The sequence below is a fragment of the Hemitrygon akajei genome, chromosome 7, assembly GCF_048418815.1.
Source record: "Hemitrygon akajei chromosome 7, sHemAka1.3, whole genome shotgun sequence".
NCBI classification, from domain to species: domain Eukaryota; kingdom Metazoa; phylum Chordata; class Chondrichthyes; order Myliobatiformes; family Dasyatidae; genus Hemitrygon; species Hemitrygon akajei.
The window spans coordinates 121811006-121834985 of NC_133130.1; the positions used below are offsets into that span (position 1 = coordinate 121811006).

A 23980-nucleotide genomic window follows, 5' to 3' on the forward strand; every position below is an offset into this window, starting at 1 on the left:
AATTGTGCCATGAGTTCGTCCACCTTATTCTGAATGCTACATGCATTTAAATACAGCACCTTCAATCTTACATTCTTCACCCTTTTGAATTTTGCCTCTGTGGTACAACTTACCTTTTTGCTCTGTCTACATTTGTACCCAATCATTGGCTTGTCCTTCCTTACATTCATGTTACACCCATCATCTACCTGTAAACCTGCTGGCTCATCCTCAGCTCTATCAGACTGGTTCCCATCCCCCAGCCATATCCACATAGATGTGCTCTATCAGAGGGCTTAACCCGTGATGGACTAGGCTGTATCTACTACATTTTTGTAGGATTACTCCTGTTCAGTCTCTTCACTCTCACTTTAAAGCTAAGCGCTCTAGTTCTTAACTCACCAACCCTGAGAAAAACACTGAGTGCATTCACCCTGTCTGTGCCCCTCATAATTTTATACATCTGTATAAGATCACCCTTTACTTTCCAATGCTCCAATGAATGGAATCCTAGGAGGCTCAACCTCTCTAACTCAGTTGCTCAACTCCAAGGCAAAATCCTTGTAAATCTTCTTGCACTCCTTCCTGCTAAATGATCTCTCCCCAGCAGCAGGGTGACCAAAGCCAAACATAACCTAGTCCCCTCAGAGAAGAGACTACACAACATCCACACCAGGACCATCATCATCATCTTCATCTTCATTATGTGCTGTGTGGTCTAACATTGGCAATCATGATTGTTCTTGGCAAATATTTCTACAGAAGTAGTTTGCCATTGCTTTCTTATAGGCAGTGTCTTTACAGAGATTGTCTGCCTGGTGTTAAAGGTCGCATAACCAGGATGTGTGATATGCATCAGCTGCTCGTACGACCATCCACCACCTGCTCCCATGGCTTCACATGACCCTGATCTAGTGGGTAAGCAGGTGCTACACCTTGCTTAAGGGTGACCTGCAGGACAGCAGATGGGTTACACCTCCTTTGGTAAAGGGTATCCCACCAGGACCACTAGACTTGAAAACAGTTACTTCCCCTAAACTATCAAGCTAATCATTAACCCACCTGACCACCACCACTACATATACAACACTGAACGTCACCTTATGAACAAACAATCTGTCGATGTAATAACAGTTACTTGTACATTATTTTTGTTTTTATTGTGCTCTTTATGCTTACTGTGTTTTTTTTTATGCTGCATCGGATCCAGAGTAACAATCATTTTATTATTCTTTACAGTTGTGTACAGAAAAATGACAAAAAACTATCTTGAATCTTGAACATAGTCTCACCATATGTGGGTTCATCAATGTTTTGTATGACTCTACCAAGACCCTTATAATAGTGTTGATGAGCAGAGGGATCTTGGGATCCAAGTTCGTAGCTTCCTGAAAGTGGCTACAGAGATTGATAGGGTGGTTAAGAAAGCATATGGTATGCTTGCCTTTATTAGTTGAGGCATTGAGTTCAAAAGTCAGGAAGTTATGTTGCAGCTTTGTAAAACTCTGGTTAGGCTGCATCTGGAGTACTGTATTCAGTTCTGATCGCTTCATTACAGGAAGGCTATCAAGGCTTTGGAGAGAATACAGAAGAGGTTTGCCAGGATGCTGCCTGGATTAGTGGGCATCTGGTATAACGAGAGGTTGGATAAACTTGGGTTGTTTTCTCTAAAGCAGTGGAGACTGAGGGGAGATCTGATAGAGGTTTAAGTAAAATTATCAGAGGTATAGACAGGGTAGACAGATAGTATCTTTTTCCCAGGGTTAAAATATCTAATACTAGAGGGCATGCATTGAAGATGAGAGGGGTTAAGTTTAAAGGAGATGGGAGAGGTAAATTTTCTCTACTCAGAGAATGGTAGGTGCCTGTAATGTGCTATCTGGGGTGGTGGCAAAGACAGATACAGTAAGGACTTTTTTGAGACGTTTAGATAAACACATGGATGTGCAGGAAATGGAAGGTTATGGACACTGTGTGGACAGAAGGGATTAGTTCAGTTGGCCATTTGATTACTAATTTAATTGATCTGGCATGTTATGGGTTGAAGAGCCTGTTCCTGTGCTTCACTCTTCTATGTTCTAAGCCATCTGTTGACTTTCTTTCTAAAGCAGGGGTTCCCAACCTTTCTTATGCCATGGACCAAAACCATTGGGCTTTGCTATTGTCTTCATGGTGGGTGCTGCGGGGGGGGGGGGGGGGGGGTTCCGATGCTTTCTGCAGAAACAAGTGGGGGGAGGGTTGATGCTTTGCTGCTGCTTGTGAATGGAAGAGGGAGGGGAGGGAGGGGCAGGCTTTGGGGTTCTAACATTTTCTGCCATTCATCCTTTGGGGCCTATGCTTTGTGGATGGCATTGAAAAGTAAGAATTTCAGGCTGTATACTGCATACATTCCCTGATATTCAATGGAACCATTGAACCATTAAGCAAGAGGTCTATGGTCCCTAGATTGGGAACCCCTGTACTAATGCTTGTTTGCTCAAATTGTATTTCTCTGTCAAATACCTAATCAACTGTTTATCACATATTTTGTGTGCTTGTACCCTACACATCTAAGCCAGAGATCCCTCTGCCTGTTTATCCTGCCACCCTCAATATTCTGAGCATGTATACCCCAAAGGGATTTCTGGATCCCTTGACAATTACAAGATTTATGAACCTAATGAAGCTTTTGATTCTGATATATATAGTAAAGGACCTGGCCATTACAGATGCCTTGCAGGCAAAGTCTACATCTATTTTTACAAAACAATGAGACAGGGAAGGGCGGCCCACACCCATATCTGCTGCACACACGCATATGGAAGATTTTTTAAAAAGCAGAAGTAGTAATTAAGACCAATGAAGATTTGATTATAAAATACTGAAGGTTTAAAGAAGGCAGTGAAATGGACAAATAGAAGAAGGTGGAGAAATCCAAAGGGCTGAGTGTGAAAGAGGGATTGTGCAATAAACACCCTCAGCCAAAGACACTAGAAGCTCTGTAATGTTGAAAGAAGTGGGTTCACTGACAGTGTGATTTGTCACAGAGCTTTATGTAAAAAGAATAAGTGGTCTCCACTATAAAGAAGAATTTATGAGGTGAATCATGAGGTCAGTTTTATTTTCTTAGGAACATTGATAGGGAAGGTTGCAGGGGTCCCCAACCTGAGGTCCATAGACCCCTTGTTTAAGGTCCATGGCTTAACAAAAAGGTTGGGAACCCCTGGTGCAGAGGGATATGGGCCAAATGTAGACAAATGGAACTCACTCAGGTAGTATGCTTCTTTGGGGAGCATGTTAGTGTACTTATAGCACAACACTTTACTGTACCAGCGACCTGGGTTCAATCCTGCTGCTGCCTGTAAGGAGCTTGTATGCTCTCTTTTGATTATGTGGGTTTCCTCTGGGAGCTCCAGTTTCCTCCCACAGTCCAAAGATATACCGTTTGGTAGGTTAAGTGGTCATGGTAAATTTTCCCATGATTAGGTTGGATTAAATTGGGGGTTACTGGGCTGCACAGGTCGAAGGACCTGAAGGATCTACTCTGTGCTATATCTCAATAAATAAATAGATAAAAATTGCGGCCAAAGGGCCTGTTTCTGTGCTGAATAACCCTAACAATTAGCATCAGAGTTGAGGAAAAGAAGTCAGATATGAGGCTAAGTATATGAATAAATTAATAAATTAATAAATTAATCAATAAACCAATTAGGATGCACTAGTTGGGCCAAAGTCACTGGCACATGTTATGAATTTTTTTTTTCTTTTTGGCAGCAGTACAATGCAATACATAGTAATAAAACTATAAATTACAATAAAAAGTATTTACAAAAAATTAAATAAGCAGTGCCAAAAGAGAGGGAAAAATACTTCGGAAGTGTTCATTGTGCATTTAGAAATCTATTGTGGAAGGGAAGAAACTATTTCTGAAACACTGAGTGTGCCTTCAGGCTCCTATACCTCTTCCTTGATGGCAGCAATGAGACAAGGGCATGTTGTGAGTGATGGGAGTCCTTAACGAGGCATCACCTTTTGAAGGTGTCCTGGATGCTGGGGAGGCTAGTGCCAATAATGGAAGTGGCTGAGTTTACAACCTTCTGATCCTGTGCAGTGTCCACCCCACCAATATCAGACAGTGATGCAACCAGTTAGAATGCTCTCCACCGAACATCTGTAGAAATTTGCAAGTGTCTTTGGTGACATACAATTTTTCCTAAACTCCTAATGAAATATGCCGCTGTCATGCCTCCCTTGTAACTACATCTATATGTTGGGCCCAGGATAGATCCACAGAGATGTTGACACTCAGGAACTTGAAACTGCTCATCTTTTCCACTGCTGATCCCTTGATGTGGACTGGTGAGTATTCTCTTGACTTACCTTTTCTGTAGGTATCAATCACCCTCTATATAATGAAATCTATCCTCAAAACATAGGAGCAGAATTAGGCCATTCAGCCCATAAGTCTGCTTCGCCATTCCATCATGGCTGATTTATTATCCCTCTCAACCCCATTCTCCTGCTGTCTCCTTGTAACCTTTGACACCCTGACTAATTAAGAACCTAAAAACCGCCGCTTTAAATATACCCAATGACTTGGTTTCCATAGCTGTCTGTCTATCCCTCCAATCTCCTTTCAAACTTCTTCCTCTTCTCATCTCTCCGAGAGGTAATGTTGCAGCTATATAGGACCCTGGTCAGACCCCACTTGGAGTACTGTGCTCAATTCTGGTCGTCTCACTACAGGAAGGATGTGGAAACCATAGAAAAGGTGCAGAGATTTACAAGAATGTTGCCTGGATTGGGAAGCATGTCTTATGAGAATAGGTTGAGTGAACTCGGCCTTTTCTCCTTGAAGCAATGGAGGATGAGAGGTGACCTGATAGAGGTGTACAAGATAATGTGAGGCATTGATCATGTGGATAGTCAGAGGCTTTTTCCCAGGGCTGAAATGGCTAGCATGAGAGGGCATAGCTTTAAAGTGATTGGAAGTAGGTTCAGAGGAGATGTCAGGGGTAAGTTTTTTTTACCCAGAGAGTGGTGAAGGTGTAGAATGGGCTGCCAGTGGCGGTGGTGGAGGCGGAAACGATAGGGTCTTTTAAGAGATGGCTACATGGAGCTTAGGAAAATAGAGAGCTATGGGTAAAGCCTAAGTAGTTCTAAGGTAAGGACATGTTCGGCACAGCTTTGTGGGCCAAAAGGCCTGTCTTGTGCTGCAGGTTTTCTATGTCTCTAAACGTCTGCCCTCTTGTTTTAGATATCCCTATCATGGGGAAAAGAGACTTTGACCACCTACTGTATTTTTCGCTCTCAGAATTACATGGAACTTCCTCAGGTCGCCCTTCAGCCTCCTTTGCTCCAGGGAATGTAAGCTCAGCCTATCCAATCTCTCCTCATAGCTAAAAGTCCTCAAGTCCAGTCATCAACCCGGTGAATCGCCCCTGCACACTCGCCCGTGCAACCACATTCTTTATACACTGTGGTGACCAGTTCAAAAGTCAGGAGGTTATGTTGCAACTTTATAAAACTCTGGTCAGGCCACATCTGGAGTACTACACACAGCTCTGGTCACCCTACTATGTGATGGTCTTGTGGCTTTGGAAAAGGTGCAAAAGAGGCTTAACCAGGATGCTGTCTGGCTTAGAAGGCACGAGCTATCAACTTGGATAAATTTGGGTTGTTTTCTCTGGAGCGTCGGAGGCTGAAGGGAGATCGGATAGAGGTTTACAAGATTATGAGAGGCATAGGTAGAGTAGACAGGGAGTATCTGTTTCGCTGTGTTAAAATGTCCAATACCAGAGGGCGTGCATTGAAGGTCAAAGGGGATGTGAGGGGTATGTATTTTACTCAGAGAGGTGGATGCCTGGAATGTGCTGCCTGGTATGGTGGTAGAGGCAAATAATTTAGAGGCTTTTAAGAGATGTTTGGAAAGGCACATGGATGAGAAAGATGAAGGGATATGGACATGGTGTAGGTAGGAGGGATTAGTGTTTGGGTGTTTTTGATTTGCTTTTTAGCTGGTTCAGCACAACATTGTGGGCTGAATGGCCTGTTCCTGTGCTGTACTGGTCTATGTTCTATGTACAGCACTTCAAATATCTTTGCACAAGAGCCAACTGTGTTCTTACCCGTATGGCTTCTGGGACATCACTGACAGCTCCAGGATCCAGTCTCACTAAACGGGTTACTTCTGCTCCGATGGCCTCGGTGTTTTTAAACCTGTCAGATGTAAAACATTGGATAAATGCCAGGAAAATCACTAATAAAAGTTTGTACTGTTACGAACCCCGTAACTGGGTGACTTACCAGCAAAGATAGAGACGTCCGTTGAAGTCTGATGATACTATTTTTAACAGTATTTATTAGTAAAAATACACAAAAATAATATCAATGCAAATATACAGATAATATACGTCGTCAATACTAAATCTAAAAGTGCGAGTATAATACTAATCAATAAGAAATAAGCTCTATCGTTGTCTAGGGGATAATGAATTGTCCGATGGAAATATAAAGTTCACTGCAGTTCCACAAGCTGCCGTCTTTTGGTTGTCGCTGTGTTGCACTTTGTTGGAGAGAGAGAGAGAGAGAGAGAGAGAGCGAGATCATGGGAACATTTACCGCTACGGGCTTTTCCAACCTTTATGATTTCGATCCGTCAGGTGTTTCGTTGCCGTGGCCGTTCAATTGTGGCCTCTCCTTCAGCTAAACCATTCTTCCGTGGTGAGCCCGCCACCCAGGCAAGGGAGGACTCACACGAGCCCCCACCGGCTTTCGCTATAAAACGCTGTCACGGAATCTCTAGCGTTTCTCCTGGTGCGTCTAAAGGGGTTGTTCCCCAGATCCCTCTTTTATCCTTACTCACGGGGTCTCAGATGTCAATCAGGTTGGGATGATGCAATCCCTCAACCAGACCACTCTGGTTGTCCCCTGAGGGGTTTCAATGAATAGTACAGTACTCAATACACAATTCCGTCTCCAAGAGACAATAGCCGTTATCAGTGGTTCCGTTCCGCTGATATCAGGACACATTCCAAACCTTGTGTATTCTGGATGTCTCTCTCTCATTTCCTGGGTCTCAGACCCGAAATAATAGTGATCTTGCGATTCTCAAAAAGGAGGGGGCGACTTTGTACCCTTCGGCCCCTCAGAGTTGCTTCACATTCGTAACAGCACAATAAAAGAATAAATACTGCAGGTGCAATATTCCCCCCCCTGTTTCAAATAGGCAGGATCCATGGCAGTGGTAACCACAGGTGGAATAGACAGAAGGACAGTCATCTTGATACTCCAGCTGCAGGTCAACTCCATATTCAATTGATTCTTTTCTGTAGTACAGTTTAAAAAAGGCTTGAAGCTCCAGAATATCTCACTGACAGCCCAGTCATATTACATTCCTTACTGAAAGTATTTGTAACAGTGTTAACTCTTACTGAAGAAAACACATCTTTGACAGAAGCACATTTGTTTGATCATCCTCCTTTGCCCTCAGGACAGAGAAATTAATCTTCTACTTACCAGCATTGGAAAACATTGGCTTTCTTTAACGACATTGTGATATGAATGTATAATCTCCCCATTTCAGATTTTTCATTATTGAAGTCCAACTTTATTGCACTCAATTTCCACTTTTGTCAGTAGCTGACTTCACCTAAACGCTAAATAGACAGAGTACATGGTGTTCAACTGGAACAAAGGTATTCTCAAGACTGTAAAGAATGATACCATAAGAAAGTCTTTGACTTTAAGTACCTCGGGTCAAGAATGATAAGTTCAGAGAAGGATATAAAGATACGGAAGGCGCTGGTGTGGAGGGCTATGAACGACATGAAGGAAATCTGGAAATCGAACCTGACCCGAGGGCTCAAGAGGATCTTCATAGCAGTCATAGAGTCCATTCTCACGAACGGATGTGAGACGTGGACACTCACCAAGACCATGCGAAAGTCACTAGATGGTTGCTATACACGAATGCTCTGGATGGCTCTTGACGTGAGTTGGCAACAGCACATGACGAACTTTGAGCTCTATGAAGACCTACCGATGCTCACCACTAAAATCGAGGCAAGGTGATTGCAAATAGCGGGGCATTGTCTACGCCGCCTGGGCTACCTGCCAGCCTAGTCATCACATGGAAGGATGAACTCTGGGTGCCCTCCCAAGACTACGGTCAACACGCTCCTAGAAGATAGCGACGCAGCTAATGTAGATGAACTGAACACACTGATCAGGGAGAGGAAGGAGTGGAGAATCCGTCATCGTGCCCGACGCCGGCCCCCTAGGCCTGAGTCAACGTAGTAGTAGTAGGATTATTGAAGCCAATTATAGAATAAGTACTTCTTCTACCTGGACCTACTCCTCCAAGAAGACACATACAATTGAGTTAAGATAAAAAGACGATAATTTTGATGTTGTAAACAAAAGGCTACATAGGATTGTGTACATGTACTTCAGTCTGATTGAAAATCCTCTGACATCCCTTTATACTTCCCTCCAGTGGTGGTTCTTCATCGTGTTTAACAATGACAGGAACCCTGTGCGGGAGGGTTTTTAAAGTGGAAAAGATGAAGCTCTGGGGCAGTTCTACTCTTTTGACCTCAGAAATCCAGGTCCATTGGTACGAACAACTGTCACAAACTGGGGTCTTCCTTGGTTGCAATGGATAACCATGACGCCTTCTGTATATTGTCAAGCCCTTAACTTGCCACAGAGTTCCAGTGTCACTTCCCTAGCCGTTGTATTTCACTGTAGATCTCATCCGCCCAGTCTGCCAGAGCTGACTTTGCAGACTAGGACAGGCATATCCCTATCTCACTGGTATATGAGGCCGAGTAGCTACCCTCATCAGGTTTTGCTCGCCTGTCAAAGTGGTGTACCAGGGTGTGGCTGCTGCAGATGCCTTCTTCTTAACATTATGCTCTCTCATATTAGCCATTTCTACCTTTGAAAAAAGTCACTGGCTGTTCATTCTATCCACGCCTTTTATCATTTTGTACAACTCTATCAAGCTATCTCTCATATCCTCCTTTACTCCAAAGAAAAAGCCATAGCTTAGCCAACCTTTCTTCATAAGACATGCTCTCTAATCCTGGTAAAACTCCTCTGCATCCTCTCTAAACACTGCACATCCTTTCTATAATAAAGTGACCAGAACTGAACACAATACTCCAAGGGTGAACTAACCAGTGTTTTAGAGAGCTGCAATAATTTAACTTCACTGTTTGAGCACTGCAGTCACGCAGAAGCAAAACCTTATGATGGAAGTATGTGGAAAATAATTCCAAAGACAAAAGTATAATTTGCACTGACTGACTCAAAACTATGATGTAGAGTCATGGAATCCTGCAGTCAGAAACAGACCCCTCAGCCCATCACATTTACACTGCCTGCTTCACCCTAGGCACCAGCCTCCCCTGCGTCGAAGACACCTTCAAAATGCAATGCCTCAAAAGCTGGCATCCATCATTAAAGACCCCAGCCATTATCAATGCTCTTCAGGGTTTGCCTGCCTGGTGTCAGTGGTCACATAACCAGGGCTTGTGATCTGCACCAGCTGCTCATACGACCATCTGCTCCCATAGCCCCGATCAGGGTCTAAGCAGGTGCTACACCTTGCCCAAGGGTGATCTGCAGTCTAGCTGAGGGAGGAGCACCTTACACCTCCTTTGGTACAGACGTATCTTCACCCCATCACCCAACGTACCTATATAAATATTTTAATGCTTGCTCTGTTCTGTTCTAATAAATGTACATGTTGTGCAAAAGTCTTAGCCACATGTAAAAAAAATTCTATAAAGCCAAATGAAAAGTTTCTAAATATAAAAAAAAGACTATAAAGAGCAGTAAACAGTTAAAAATGTATCAAATCACTATTTGGTGTGACCAACATTTATTTGCCTTTAAATCTGCATCAATTCTCCTCAGTACGCTGTTGTGCAGTTTTATAAGAAAATCACCTGGTAGGCTGTTCCAAGCATCCTGGCGAGCTTGCTGCAGTTCTACTGCAGATTTTGGCTGTCTCACTTACTTCTGTCTCTCCAGCCTCAATGATGTTGACATCAGGCCTCTGTGGTGCCCATACTATCTGAAACCATATAAAAATGGGCTGCATACTACAGGCAACCTGGGTTTAATTCCTGCTGTTGCCTGTAAAGTGTTTATACGTTCTCCCTGTGACCGTTTGGGTTTCATCTGGGTGCTCTGGTTTCCTCCCACAGTCCAATGATGTACCAGTGAGAAGGTTAATTGGTCATTGTAAATAGGGTTTAATCAGGGGTGAGTGGAAGTGTGGCACGAAGGGGCAGAAGGGCCTGTTCCATGCTGTACCCCAATAAATAAATAAATAGAATCTAGGGTGCATAAGACTTTTGCACAATACCGTAGTTTTGTAATTCTAAGAAGATAATTGGTGTAGGTGCCTTTCTGTCTCATCAAGGCAAATTCAAGAAACTATTGTTTTAATGAAGCTATCACATCAACCAGTTACAATATGCTGAAGGACGAATCTCAAGAGCTGTGTTCTGTATACATACTTTGATAAAGGTTCAAAGGTTCATTTAATATCAGAGAATGGATACCATATACAACCTGAAATTCGTACTCTTCATAGACATCAACAAGAGACCCCATAGAATGAATGATTGAACATCGAAGCCCCAAACTCCCTATCCACCCTCCCCTCACACAAGCAGCACCAAAAGCATTGCCCCACCTTTCCATGCACCATGGCAGCACCGACCTCCCCCACCCCCCCAACAACCGAAGCCCCAAAGAGTCATCAAAACTACAGTCTATAAATGTACTTTGAATCTTTGCAACCAGTTGATGTGATATACAGTGATAGGTATAAAGGTTTAGATCCAGTAGCAATACTGGTTCCAGTTCCCCACCAATGGGAAGTGATATTGCAAAGCTTTGATCACTCAATGTTTCGATGTACACGCAAGAAATAAAACTAATGCAAATCTCTTTAATACTTAACTCTGGCACATTACCTGGTAGGTAGCTGTATGGCCAAGAATGGCGAGATGCTCCAGGCCAGATTGACATTATCCTTCCATTGCTTTTCATTAAGGCTGATGTATTTGGATCGCCAATTTGCTATGCTGGCTTCTCCAGCTTGGTCCATTGCCAGCTCAGGGGCTGAGAGGGGATTGTACCATGTGGAGAGACGCTCTATTTCACTCGCCTAAGTATTGAGACAGAGAGCTATCATTTTTGAATATTTACAGTCAGTTCTTTTTCATCAATTTTAATTCTTTTCACATGGATCTCAACAAATGGAATTAAACTACTTGAGATCACAAGCAGGCTGTAATTGATAAAATATTGCAATTAGATATCTGATAATAAGACCATATGACATGGGAGTAGAATTAGGCCATTCAGGCAATCAAGTCTGCTTCGCTATTCCATCATGGCTGATTTATTAACCCTCTCAATCCCATTTTCCTGCCTTCTCCCGTTATCCTTTGACACCCTGATCAACGAAGAACCTATCAACCTCCGTTTTAAAATACCCAATGTCTTGGCCTCCACAGCTTCTCTGTGGCAATAAATTCCACAGATTCATCACCCTCTTGCTAAAGAAAAGCCATCTCGTCTCTTTTCTAAAGGGGTATCTTTGTATTCTGAAAGTGTGCCCTCTTGTCCTCGACTCCCCCACTATAGGAAATATCCTCTCCACATCCACTCTATATTTGACGCTGCCCCCTCATTCTTTTAAACTACAGCAAGGCCCAGAGCCATCAAATACTAATTACTTCCTACAGTTTAAACTCCAAGGTTAAACATAACATTTATGAGATCACAGTCTACTAAATGGTGCTGCAGTAATAACACAATCATCACAGCACAGGAGGCCTTTCGGCCCTTGAGGGTCAGACTGGGTCCCTGTACAGCAATCTATCTAGTCCTATGCCTTGGTTTCCCTACAAACCCACTAAGTAATTTCCCTAATTTTGTAATCCATTCCATTTGCAAAGTCAAATTTTTTGTCACTTTTAGTGATGGCGAGTTTCAGAAAATTCTTTACATCAGATCGAAGAAGCAACATGGAAGACTGTAACATCGGAACAGCCGGTTGCTGGTCTTCACTCTCGCTGCAGGAGTGACGTCTCTCTCTGTCGCTGCTGAGAGACAGCCTGTCTGAGATACTGAAGTGCTGGGTTATGGACTGTAGTTGTTGATGGGCTTTGGATCAAGGTCTCTTTGGGGGCATTTGCTGTTACTTTCATGGTGGGGGGTGGTGGTGCTTCTGCTGGTGTAAGTGGGGGGAGGGTCGATGTTTCTACTGCTGTTTGTGCATGGGAGGAGGGGGGCTTTAGGGTTCTGATGTTACTTTCTTTAATTTTCTTGGGGTTCTTATTTTGTGCATGTCTCTCTGAAGAGTACAAATTTCAGATTGTATACTGTTTACATTCTCTGATACTAAATTGAAACATTTGAACCAGACTGGTTGTTTTAATGCTGAGGAAATGGCATAACTGAGATGTACCATGAACTGCCAACAATGTCTGGCTCTTCAATGACCACAGGCCATGAAAACCCAACCATAATGCCGCTACTAAACGTTTAACTAAAACCAGGATGAAGGAACATATCATTCCTTTCCTAGACACTCTGCATTGGCCTCCTGTACCTTTCAGAACTAATTTTAAAGTTCTCTTACTTGTTTTTAAAGCTCTTAATAGCTTGGACTGGATTATTTTCAGTTTATAATCTTGTTTGACCTTTCAGGTCTTCTTCCTCCAGTCTCTTAAATTTAAACAATCTCCCTCAAAAGATAATTGGCAGGTCAGCTTTTTTGAACTATGCTCCTAAACTGTGGAGAAGAACACCATTTTCTGAGACAGCATCATTGGAACTTGTACAACCACTTAAGATTGCATCCAAGATTCACAATCATCCCATCAGTGCAACACCCCCTCGGTATTCGTGCTGTAGTGTTAGCCAAGCCTGCAATTTTAACTTGAATTTGAACCCACAGGCAGTTCAATTAAACAGGAAGTGAATCTACACTGAGCCATGGTAAACAGAAAGTTAAACACATACTTCTGTGTGTAATGATTTGAATCTTGCGTTCACCCACCAGAGTTAAATTAATAACTAAAACAGGCATCATTAATTGTATGTGACCCATGGTTCATTAATGCTGTATGGACTACATCAGCTATTTATCAACATATTAAGCAATTGGCATTAATTATTTTATTTAAAGATTCAGTGCGGAACAGACCCTTCCAGCCCAAAGAACCATGCTGCCCAGCAACCATAAGACCATAAGACATTGGTGCATAATTAGGCTACTTGGCCCATTGAGTCTGCTCCGCCATTTCATTATTGCTGATCAATTTCCCTTTCAACCCAAATGTCCTGTCTTCTCCTCACATCCCTTCATGCCTTGACTTATCAAAATTCTATGAACCTTTGCTTTAAATACACTTAATGATTTGGCCTCTAAGGTCAACTATGGCAATGAATTCCACAGATTCACATCATCTGGCTAAAGAAATTCCTCACTTGCATTTTAAATAGACCTCCTCTATTCTCAGGTTGTACCCTCTGGTCCCAGACTCCACCACCACACTAAATGTCTTCTTCATATTCTTTCTAGGCCATTCAACAATTGATAGGTTTCCTTGAGATTCCACCCCCCCCCCCCCACCCACTTCAGTTTTTTAAATTCCAGTGAGTCCAGGCCCAGAACCATCAAACGCTCCTCATATGACAAGCATTTCAATCCTGAAAGCATTTTCGTGAACCACCTTTAAGCCCCCTCCAATGTCAGCACATCCTGTCTTACACAAGGGGCCCAAAACTGCTCACAGTACTCCAAGTGAGCCCTCCCCATTGCTTTATAAAGTTTCAACATTACATCTTTGCTTTAATATTCTAGTCTTCTTGAAATGAATGCTAACATCACATTTAGCTTCCTCACCACGGATTCAACCTGCAAATTAACCTTCAGGGAATCCTGCACAGTGACTCCCAAGTCCCTTTGCACCTCAGATTTTTGAATTTTCTCCCCATTTAGAAAGTAGGCTATGCTTTTAATTCTTCTAACAAAATGCATGACCATACACTTCCCAGCACTCTTATTACATCTGCTACTTCTTTACCTATTCCTCTAATCTGTCAAAGTCCTTCTGTAGCCTCTCTACTTCCTCAAAACTATCTGCCCCCGCACCTAGCTTTGTATCCACCTCAAACTTGACCACATCAATTCCATCATCTAAATCATTGACATATAACGTAAAGAGAAGCAGTCCCAACACAACCCTCAGTGGAACACCACTAATCATAGGCAGCCAATCAGAAAAGGATCCCTTTATTCCCACTCTTTGCATCCTGCCAGTCAGCCACTCCTCTTTCCATGCTAGTATCTTCCCTGTAATACCATAGACTCCACCCACCTATTTAAACCTAGCCTAATCACAGGACAACTTAAAATGACCAATTAACTGGTAGGCCCTGGACTGTGGGAGGAAACCTGAACACCAAGAGGAAACCCACACAGTCACGGGGAGAAAAACTCTTTACAGATGTCACCGGAATTGAACTCTGAAGCCACAAGCTGTCAGAACGTTGCGCTAACTGCTACACTACTGAGGCATTATCTCTTCTCTCACTGCCCCATTTTTCATTTACATTATCTCTAAGTGAAACAGGAAAGAAAAACAAAGGAAGCACTGCCAGGAGACAGAAACACACAATGACAATATGGAATATGGGGTATGAATGGTTGATGGGAGTAGGCAGTTTAAATGGATCAGCAAGGACTAGATGGACCAAAGAGCCTGTTTCTGCAGTGTACTTTTCAATTACTCTAACATTGGCAGAGAAAAGCTAATCGTAGAAAATTACTTTAAGTTGCCTCCTAGGACAAGAAGAAACAGGTTGGAAGATTTAGGATTGCTCAGAGAGCAGACAGCAACCAACATATCAAGCAGATTCCTGGAGAGAGTAGCAAATATAAAAACTCAATAGTTTGATGAGCTAAAGAGGGCATTTTAGTATTATTCTGTGTGAGTGAACTAAAATTAGCCAATAGCCTTACTGTGGAAGGAAATTTCAAATATAGGGTTAAGAGAGCTCGATGTTCCTAAAGTTTTGTGACCTTCTGGACATCCTGCGTTTTCCCAATTAAGTTACAAGTCTACATAACTAAGCTCATTGTGCTGGTCACACAAACTCCTCAGAGCACAACTGCACAAACAAGATAAGGGCAGATGGACGGCCAGAAATCATGAGGGAAAACATGATGAAGTATCAACTCTTTGTCTTGCTAATGGAGGGGAGCTGGTTTTGCACACTTGTCTGCTATAAGATATAAACACAAGCTGATTTCCTTGTAACTCAGAGTTCCACACATGTAGACTCTCTATATCACGCTAAAATAAAAAAATTGCCACTTGTAATCTGGTATCGAGCTTTATTTTAAAAATTCTCTGACACTTATTCATTCATAATTAGCTTGTAAAAGCAGACAACTGGAGGGTAAAAAAATTTAGACATTGCCTGAAAATACATCACTGCCTGAAATTGAAAGCTAGGCTTAAAGCTTGCGCCATGTCATAAGTATGTATCTGTGCTGTATGGAGATTCAGCCATTAAAGGTCATGGCATGACTACTCTCTTAGAAGTTTACATAGATTCGATAACCTTCTATGGATGGACAGTGGAAAGTATCCTAACTGGTTGCATCACAGTCTGGTATAGAAACACCAAAGCCCAGGATGGAAAAGGCTGCAGAAATTAGTGGATACAGACAGTCCATCATGGGCAAAGCCCTCTCCACCATTGAACACATTTAGGTGGAGTGCTGTCATAAGAAAGCTGCATCTTCAGTATAATGAAAGACGCTCACCATCCAGGCCATATTCTTTTCTCACTACTCTCAGGCAGGAGGTCCCACATCACCAGGTTCAGGAACAGCCATCAGGCTCCTGAAATGGCGTGGATTACTTCAGTAACCACTACTCTGAACTGATTCTACGTCCTAGACATACTTGCAAGGATTCTTTACAACTCGTGTTCTCAGTATTACATATTTTTTAAGAATTTGGACATTGGCTTTTGTCAGTACTTGTTCATTTACAGTTTTTCTATAAAATTCAATTTCATTATTTTGTTTTTCTTTTTTTCCCTGTAAATGCCTGCAAGAAAATGAATCTCAAGGTAGTATATGGCAAAATGATGCTCCCTTGCATTATCCATTTCCCAGGAGAAGGGCAAGTTCTTTACACAGAGAGTGGTGGGTGTCCCGCTCCCCCCCCCACCCCGCCACCAGGGGTGCTGGTAGAGGCAAAGTTCGGAGTACATTTATTATCAAAGTATGTACAGTGTGCTATATACAATCTTGAGATTCTTCTCCTTATGGGCAACTACAAAACAAAGAAACCCAAAAGAACCTATTAAAAAAAAGACTGTCAAACACCTAAAGTGCAGAGAGAAATAACAACAAATCATGCAAATAATAAAAGTAAATAAACAGATACAATAGAGGCATTCAATAAACTCTTAAGATTGGCACATGGATGACAGAAAAATGGAGGGCTATGTAGGAGGGAACCTCCAAGAGGTGCACAACTTTGCCATTGGGTTTGGAGACTTGTGTGCCTCAATGACCTGGAGACGGGACTTTACTGCATGCTTTGACTCTTGATAGGGTCACCCATGCAAACAAGTCAAAGGGTAGAGGCCAGACTAACCGTGGTCCACCAGTCCTCTAGGTTCAGGGATTCAGCTCAGGGCTAACATCCCTGACTGGTCAAACAAAACTGTTACGGAAACAGCAATGAACCATCCTTCTATATTCAATAGCTCAGGACAAACAGAGATAGAGGACCTTAATTGCTGCCCAAAACACCAGCAGGCGTTAATGGGCAGTAAGTAATGTAGGAGGAAAGGGCTAGATCTTAGAATAGGTTAAAAAGTCAGCACAGCATCGTGGGCCAAAGGGACTGTAACATTCCCCGTTCCATGTAAATTTACTTTGAACTTAAGGACTTGGAATGAGTACAGCACAGTTTCTGCACAGTACTTTGCTCAACCACTCACCAACAAAGACAAGAGAAGTGTGCGCCGTTTCATGTAATATTTATGTAGCTGAGTACCTCGGTTGGTCTTCTTTGACATGCCTGGTCAGGAAATAATGGAAGATTTTAATATTAGGTTACGCAAAGGAACTGAAGAATATTTTGCACTGGTCTTCCTGGAGCATATCCTACATCGAGTACATTATATTTAAGATGTTTAATAACCTTATGTTGATATTAAATTTATTTTAAAAATAAGACAATTCCAGTCACCATTGCAATAAAAGCAAATATTGAATCAAACAAAGAAATATATTTAATTGGTCTGTATACATGCAGGAGAGTGCAAGGGGTAATCACATCTGTTACATGATTAGAATTCATAATGGACAGCTATAGGGTAATTACACTGCAGGCATTAAGCAACATGACACACCACCAACAGCATAGAAAACCCAAATCATGCTTTGCAAGAAAGCCAGGTGAAATGAAATTTGAATAGATAGCTCAGAAGGGTTTCCGATGTAGACATCACCTGATTTTTTGGAGATGGTTGACATTCCACTGGACAGTGGGTAGGTATTGATCCAGCCTTGTGCAGACTGCTGCCGTGTTCCAACGGCAACATCAAGATTGTTCCGCGAATCAGCCACAATTATAACAGACAGGCTATTCACAGAGGGATCCTGGTTGTCTGAAGAATATTTTCCATGTGTAAAGTTTATGGACAGTACTTTTCTTTGCACCACTATAAAACTTCAATATCTATTTTTTTCCCAAACAAAATTACAGACAAGAGAACACAAGCAAAGTTTTACAATTATGGCATTTGAGTACCAGCTGTTAAACAGCAATTTGAGCCCGTGACTTTGCTATAGTTATAGAATTACATGTACAGCTAAGTAAAAGATTAAACATGAGATACTGGAAATCCAAAGCAACACAAACAAAATACTGGAGGAACTCAGCAGGTCAGGTAGCATCTGTGGAAAGGAAGAAACAGTCAATGTTTCAGGCCGAGACCCTTCATTGGGACTGGAAAGGAAGGGGGAAGACACCAGAATAAAAAGGTAGAGAGAGGGGAAGGAGGACAAGCTAGAAGGTGATAGGTGAACCCAGATGGGTGGGAAAGGTCAAGGACTGGAAAGGAAAGAATCCGATAAGACAGGAGAGTGGACCATAGGAGAAATGAAAAGAAGAGGGGACCCAGGTGGAGGTGATAGGCAGGTGAGAAGAGGTAAGAGGCCAGAGTACAGAATAGAAGAACATTCTTTTACTGGAAGGAGCTCAATATTCATGCCATCAGGTTGGAGGCTACCTAAACAGAATACAAGGTGTTGTGCCTCATTGTGGCACAAGAAGCCGCCAGAAAGGGGAATAGGAATCAGAAGTAAAATGTTTGGTCACCAGGAAGTTCTGCTTTTGGTATATGGAGTGGAGCTGCTCAACGAAGCAGGCCTCCAATTCACGACGGGTCTCACCAATGTTGAGGAGGCTGCATCGGGAGCACCAGACACAATAGACAACCCCAGCAGACTCGCAGGTAAAGTGTTGCCTCACCTGGAAGGACTGTTTATGGCCATGAATGGAAATGAGGGAGGAGATGAATGGGCCACGCAGGGATAAGTGCCAGGAGGGAGATTAGTGATCCTTTTTACAGCTACTGATCTATACATTTGCTAAGTATGCCCACAGAAAAAGAATTGCAGGGTTGTATGTGGTGACATGTATGTACTCTGATAATAAATTTTACTTTGAACTAGTTGTGAGGATGAATGGACATGGGAAACACATAGGGAACAATCCCTGTGGAAAGTGGGGGGGAGGAAGGTAAATATATGTATGGAGGTAAGATCCCTTTGGAGATAGAGTAAGATGACATGTTAGATGCAGAGGCTCATTGGGTAGTAGGAATATTACTGTTAAGGCAGCGGGAAGATGAGGTAAGCGTGGATGTTCAGGAAATGAAGGAGAAGTGGGTGAGAGCAGCATCAATGGTGGAGGAAGGGAAACTGTTCTTTGAAGAAGGAGGATACCTCTGATGTCCTAGAAGGAAAGCTGGATCTTTGGAACAGATGCGTAGGAGACAAAGAACTGAGAAAAGGGAATAACGTTTTTACAGGAGGCAGGATGGATAGTGGTATATTCAAGATAATCGTGCGAAATGGCAGGTTTATAAAAGATGTCGGCTGACAGTTTGCTTCCAGAGGTGGAGACAGACAGATCAAGAAAAGGGAGGGAATTGTCAAAAATAGACCCAAATGAATTTAAGGGCTAGGTGGAAATTGGAGGTGAAGATGATGAAATTGAAGAGTTCAGCATGGTTGCATAAAGCAGAATCGACTTGCACAGATTAACTTAATTTTCTTTTGGAAAACATTGGAATTTGTTGGGAATATCTCCTGAGGCACTGCACTAACACAGACCTACAAAGCAGAAACATTGCACTGACCAATACGGGCATTTTACACGCATACAGTCTTGAACAAACACAAGAGATTCTACAGATGCTGGAAATCCAGAGTAACAGTACAAAATACTGGAGAAACTCAGCAGGTCAGGCAGTATCTATAGAAAGGAATAAACAGTCGATGTTTCGGGTTGAGACCCTTCTCCGAGACTGGGAAGGAAGGGCGAAGAAGCCAGAATAAGAAGGTGGGGGGGTGGAAAGGAGTACTAACTGGTAGGTGGCAGGTGAGTCCAGGTGAGAGGGAAGGTGGGTAAGTGTAAGGGGAATGAAGTAAGGAACTGACATCGTGGAAGAGGCAAATGGCGGAGGAAGGAGGAATCCAATAAGAGACAAAAGTGGACCATGGGAAGGAGTAAGGGAACCAGAGACAGGTGCTGGGCAGGTGAGGAGATAAGAAGGAGTAACCAGAAGATTACTAGAAGTTAGAGAAATCAATGTTTCTCTAACATTGCTAAAAATATATGTAAAAACTTATTCAAGGGTTGCAGAGTGATAAATTGTAGCATGGTTACAGAAAGGTGATAGGTGAAACCAGGTGAGGGGGACATTAGGTGGGTGGAGGGAGGTGAATGATGTGAGATGTTGGGAGGTCAATCTTCTTGGTGAATTTGGAATTCAGCTGGTCAGGCAGCATCTATGGAGAGGAATAAATGGTTGACATTTTGGCTGGAGATCCTTCAGCCTGAAAAATCGATTTCTTTTCCTCTTCGTAGATGCTGCCTGACCTTTGAGTTCCCCGACCAGTTTTTGCTTCTGAGAATTTATTTGCAAATTATTCATTCTCAATTTTAGCTCTACTTCTCAGAGAAGATAGATAAATGAGGGTTTATAATTTATCTCATTGCCTTAGGTTATTAATGCTGTGGACCCCAGTTTTCAAATACACTTAAAATCAGAAGATCATTACAAATTGGACTATAATGGACTACAGTCCTGTGCAAAAAGTCTTAGGCACATAAATATAGCCAGGGTACCTAAGACATTTGCACAGCAGTGTATTTGTCAATGTGGAACGAAGAGTGAGTTTGTAAATCTGGCAGGAGCAAAGGATGTTGGGAATGGTGATAGTGGAGTGCCGCAGGAGGGGTGTGAGACAGGTGGCAGAGAAAGAGTACCAGGGGCAGGGAGGTGGCATGGCTGCAGACACACCCAGCCCTGAGACACCAGGCAAGGTCACTTGACTCCAAACAATTGGTTTATGATCATTACTGAATGTCTCTCTGGTGCTTCCTGCTCCCTCCCATCTCTCTCCCAACCATGATTCCCCTCTCCCTGCCCCTTCCCACTCTCAGTCCACAATAGAGACCCAGATCAGAATCGGATATATCATTGCTCACTCATGTCATGAAATTTGTTTTGTTGTGTGGCAGCAGTACAATGCAATACATAAAATTACTGCAGTACCATGCAATAGTCTTAGGCACCCTAGCTATATGTGCCTAAGATTTTTGCACACTGCTGTAGATTTGCCCTTCTGTGTTCTGGGTTTAGAATGACTGTTTTGAATTCTGTGATTTGCATGCAATTGCAATATTTGAAAACTTGAGTTCAGTGATATTAACGACATGTTTATGACGGTTAAATGTCTGTCTTTAACTCTGTGGAATCTATTTACCCAAAAACCTTCAAATTGGACAAAGTTAATGAATGGGAAGAAGGAGAAAGAGCTGATTCTGTTGAGAGAGCCAACAGGAAATTGGAACTATTCTCTCAACTGGAAAAGTGATATCATGTAGGTAAAATAAATGAAATGGCAACACTTTAAGTTCTGTCAGAGGAAAAAACAAAGACATAAGTATTCTTCGGTGTTAAACAAACTGAAGGTCAAAAAACTCAAGAGGTTACAAAAGTGTGAAGCACTAATCAAGAAAGCAAGTGCATTGTCACCCAACCTCACTGACAGCATTTATTACAGGCATCATATGGATATGGTTTTGAACTATGGACTTTTTTCAGTCTTACAGTTTTTTATATTCTGTGTTTTTTTTTGCACATTCTTTCTCAGCTATTTTTCTGTGTGAGGAGAGGGGCATTCAGAGGTCGATGTTCTTGAGGCATTTTGTGCTGGGGAGGGGTTCTAGAGGTCACTGTTCTTGATGCAGTTCGTGTGAGAAAAGGGGTTTGGCGGGGGGGTCAATGTTCTTGTTTCATTTTTGTCTGTATTTTTCTATGGGGGGGTTTAAGGGTCAATATTCTTGCGTTTTGTGCGGGGAGGGGGTTTGGGGGTTGATGTTCTTTTTTTCATGGTTTCATGGGTATCTGTAGAAGAATCTCGAGTTGTGTACTTTGATAATAAATGAACCTTTGAATTCTTTGAAAATGAGCACAAAAGATAATTCTGCAGATGCTGGAAATCTTGAGCAACATATGGAGGAATTCAGCAGGTCAGGTAGAATGTATTTTAGATAAACAGTACCATAACAGGCCCACCCAGCCCAACGAGCTCACACTACCTAATTACACCAATGTGATCAATTAACCCACTAAAAATAGACAGTTGACACTTCACTGAACTGTGGTTCTGATGAAGGGCGTTGGTCTGAAACATGGACTATTTAATCATTGCCTGATCTGCTGAGTTTTGCTGGCATTTTGTGTGTGTTGCTCTGGAAATGAACAGTTTTGTAATCTGATTTAATCTGGGCTTTGTACTATTTCTTGATCAGCACAACACAAAGGCAACATAAAGGATACAGTGGAAATACAGAAAAAAAACACAAGAATATCCCACAAATCCTGATGGTCAAACACCGAAATACCGAAAACCCCAGGTTTCTCCAGTGAGAGAGGATTAAATGTGCGTGGATCATTAGTGCCAGAAAACCTGCCAAGGGAATTCAGACTCAGCAGTTTAAAGTCATTAGTGGTGTATAACAAACACCAGTGGTGTATAGGATAGGTCACAGGGTCTTCTTCCTCGTATTCCTTCTGAAAGCATATCTCAGCTCAAGATGCATTGCATAGAACATAGAACATAGAAATCTACAGCATGCTACAGGCCTTTCAACCCACAATGTTGTACCGACCGTGTAACCTACACTAGAAACTGCCTAGAATTTCCCTACCGCATAGCCCTCTATTTTGTATACACTGTATACAAATGGCTTGTATACACTGGAATTTAGAAGGATGAGAGGGGATCTGATTGAAACATATAAGATTATTAAGGGATTGGACACGCGAGGGGCAGGAAACATGTTCCCAATGTTGGGGGAGTCCAGAACCAGAGGCCATAGTTTAAGAATAAAGGGTAGGCCATTTAGAACGGAGTTGAGGAAAAACTTTTTCACTCAGAGAGTTGAGGGTCTATGGAATGCTCTGCCTCAGAAGGCAATGGAGGCCAATTCTCTGGATGCTTTCAAGAAGGAGTTAGATAGAGCTCTTTACAGATTGCAGAGTCAAAGGATATGGGGAGAAGGCAGGTTTTGGATGATCAGCCATTATCACATTGAATGGCAGTGCTGGCTCAAAGGGCCAAATGGCCTACTCCTGCACCGATTGTCTATTTTCCTAAGCTCCATGTACCTATCTAAGAGTCTCTTAAAAGACCCTATCATATCTGCCTCCACCACAGTCGCTGGCAGTGCACTCTTTGCGTTAAAAGCTTACCCCCTTCCTACCGTTCAGGTTATTACTAACTCCCGAATTTCTAAGCCCTTTAAATTACAGCGGGAAACTAGACAAAGTTGTCCTCTTAGTCCTTTACTTTGTGCTTTAGCTATAGAACCCTTAGCAATAGCACTTTGAGAATCTAAGGACATTTCTGGTATACTAAGGGAAGGTATGTCTCATAAAATTTCATTATACGCTGATGATACTTTACTTTTTATCTCTAACACTGGATCTTTACCTTTGGTTCTTTCTTTAATCTCCCAGTTTAGTTCTTTTTCAGGATATAAGCTGAACCTACGTAAAAGTGAGCTATTTCCTTTAAATGACCTAATATCATCAAATGCCAAATTTCCGTTCAAAGTTGTTACAAGTCAATTTACATATCTAGGTGTAACAATTACTAAAAACTTTAAGAATTTATTTAAAGAAAACTTAAACCCCTTATAGAATTATGTGAAAAAGACGCTTTCTAAATGGTTCCCTCTTTCTTTATCCCTAATTGGCCGAATTCATTCGATCAAAATGAAGATTCTTCCTAAATTTTTATATCTTTTTCAGGCCTTACCTATTTTTATTCCTAAGACGTACTTTGATTCTTTAGATTCAATTTTAACCTCTTATATTTGGAATAATAAACAAGCTCGTTTAAGTAAAGTTTACTTACAAAGAGATGGGTGGACTAGCCCTACCCAATTTTTGGTTTTACTATTGGGCTGCCAATATAAGGAATATTACTTTCTGGTCCTATTATATTTATCGTAAAGATTGCCCATCATGGGTCTCCTTAGAAGTTAATTCTGTAAAAAATTCCTCTATTGTCTCTCTTCTTGGATCATACTCTTCTTTTTCAGCAAATAAAACAACAGATAACATAATTGTTATGGAAACTTCAAGGATCTGG

The 23980-nt window shown here is 42.0% G+C and overlaps 1 protein-coding gene across 2 annotated transcripts in view; it reads right to left on the reverse strand.

The window, feature by feature from the left end:
* Nucleotides 1-23980, reverse strand: part of pi4kab (phosphatidylinositol 4-kinase, catalytic, alpha b) — a 326669-nt gene that overhangs the window by 60051 nt on the left and 242638 nt on the right. For both annotated transcript variants that reach the window (XM_073051867.1, XM_073051866.1), the window contains 4 exons: nucleotides 17533-17691; nucleotides 17020-17099; nucleotides 10953-11146; nucleotides 6087-6177 (listed from right to left, as the gene is read on the reverse strand). In XM_073051867.1, the coding sequence (XP_072907968.1) occupies nucleotides 6087-6177; nucleotides 10953-11146; nucleotides 17020-17099; nucleotides 17533-17691 (524 nt within the window). The remainder of the gene's footprint in view (nucleotides 1-6086; nucleotides 6178-10952; nucleotides 11147-17019; nucleotides 17100-17532; nucleotides 17692-23980) is intronic.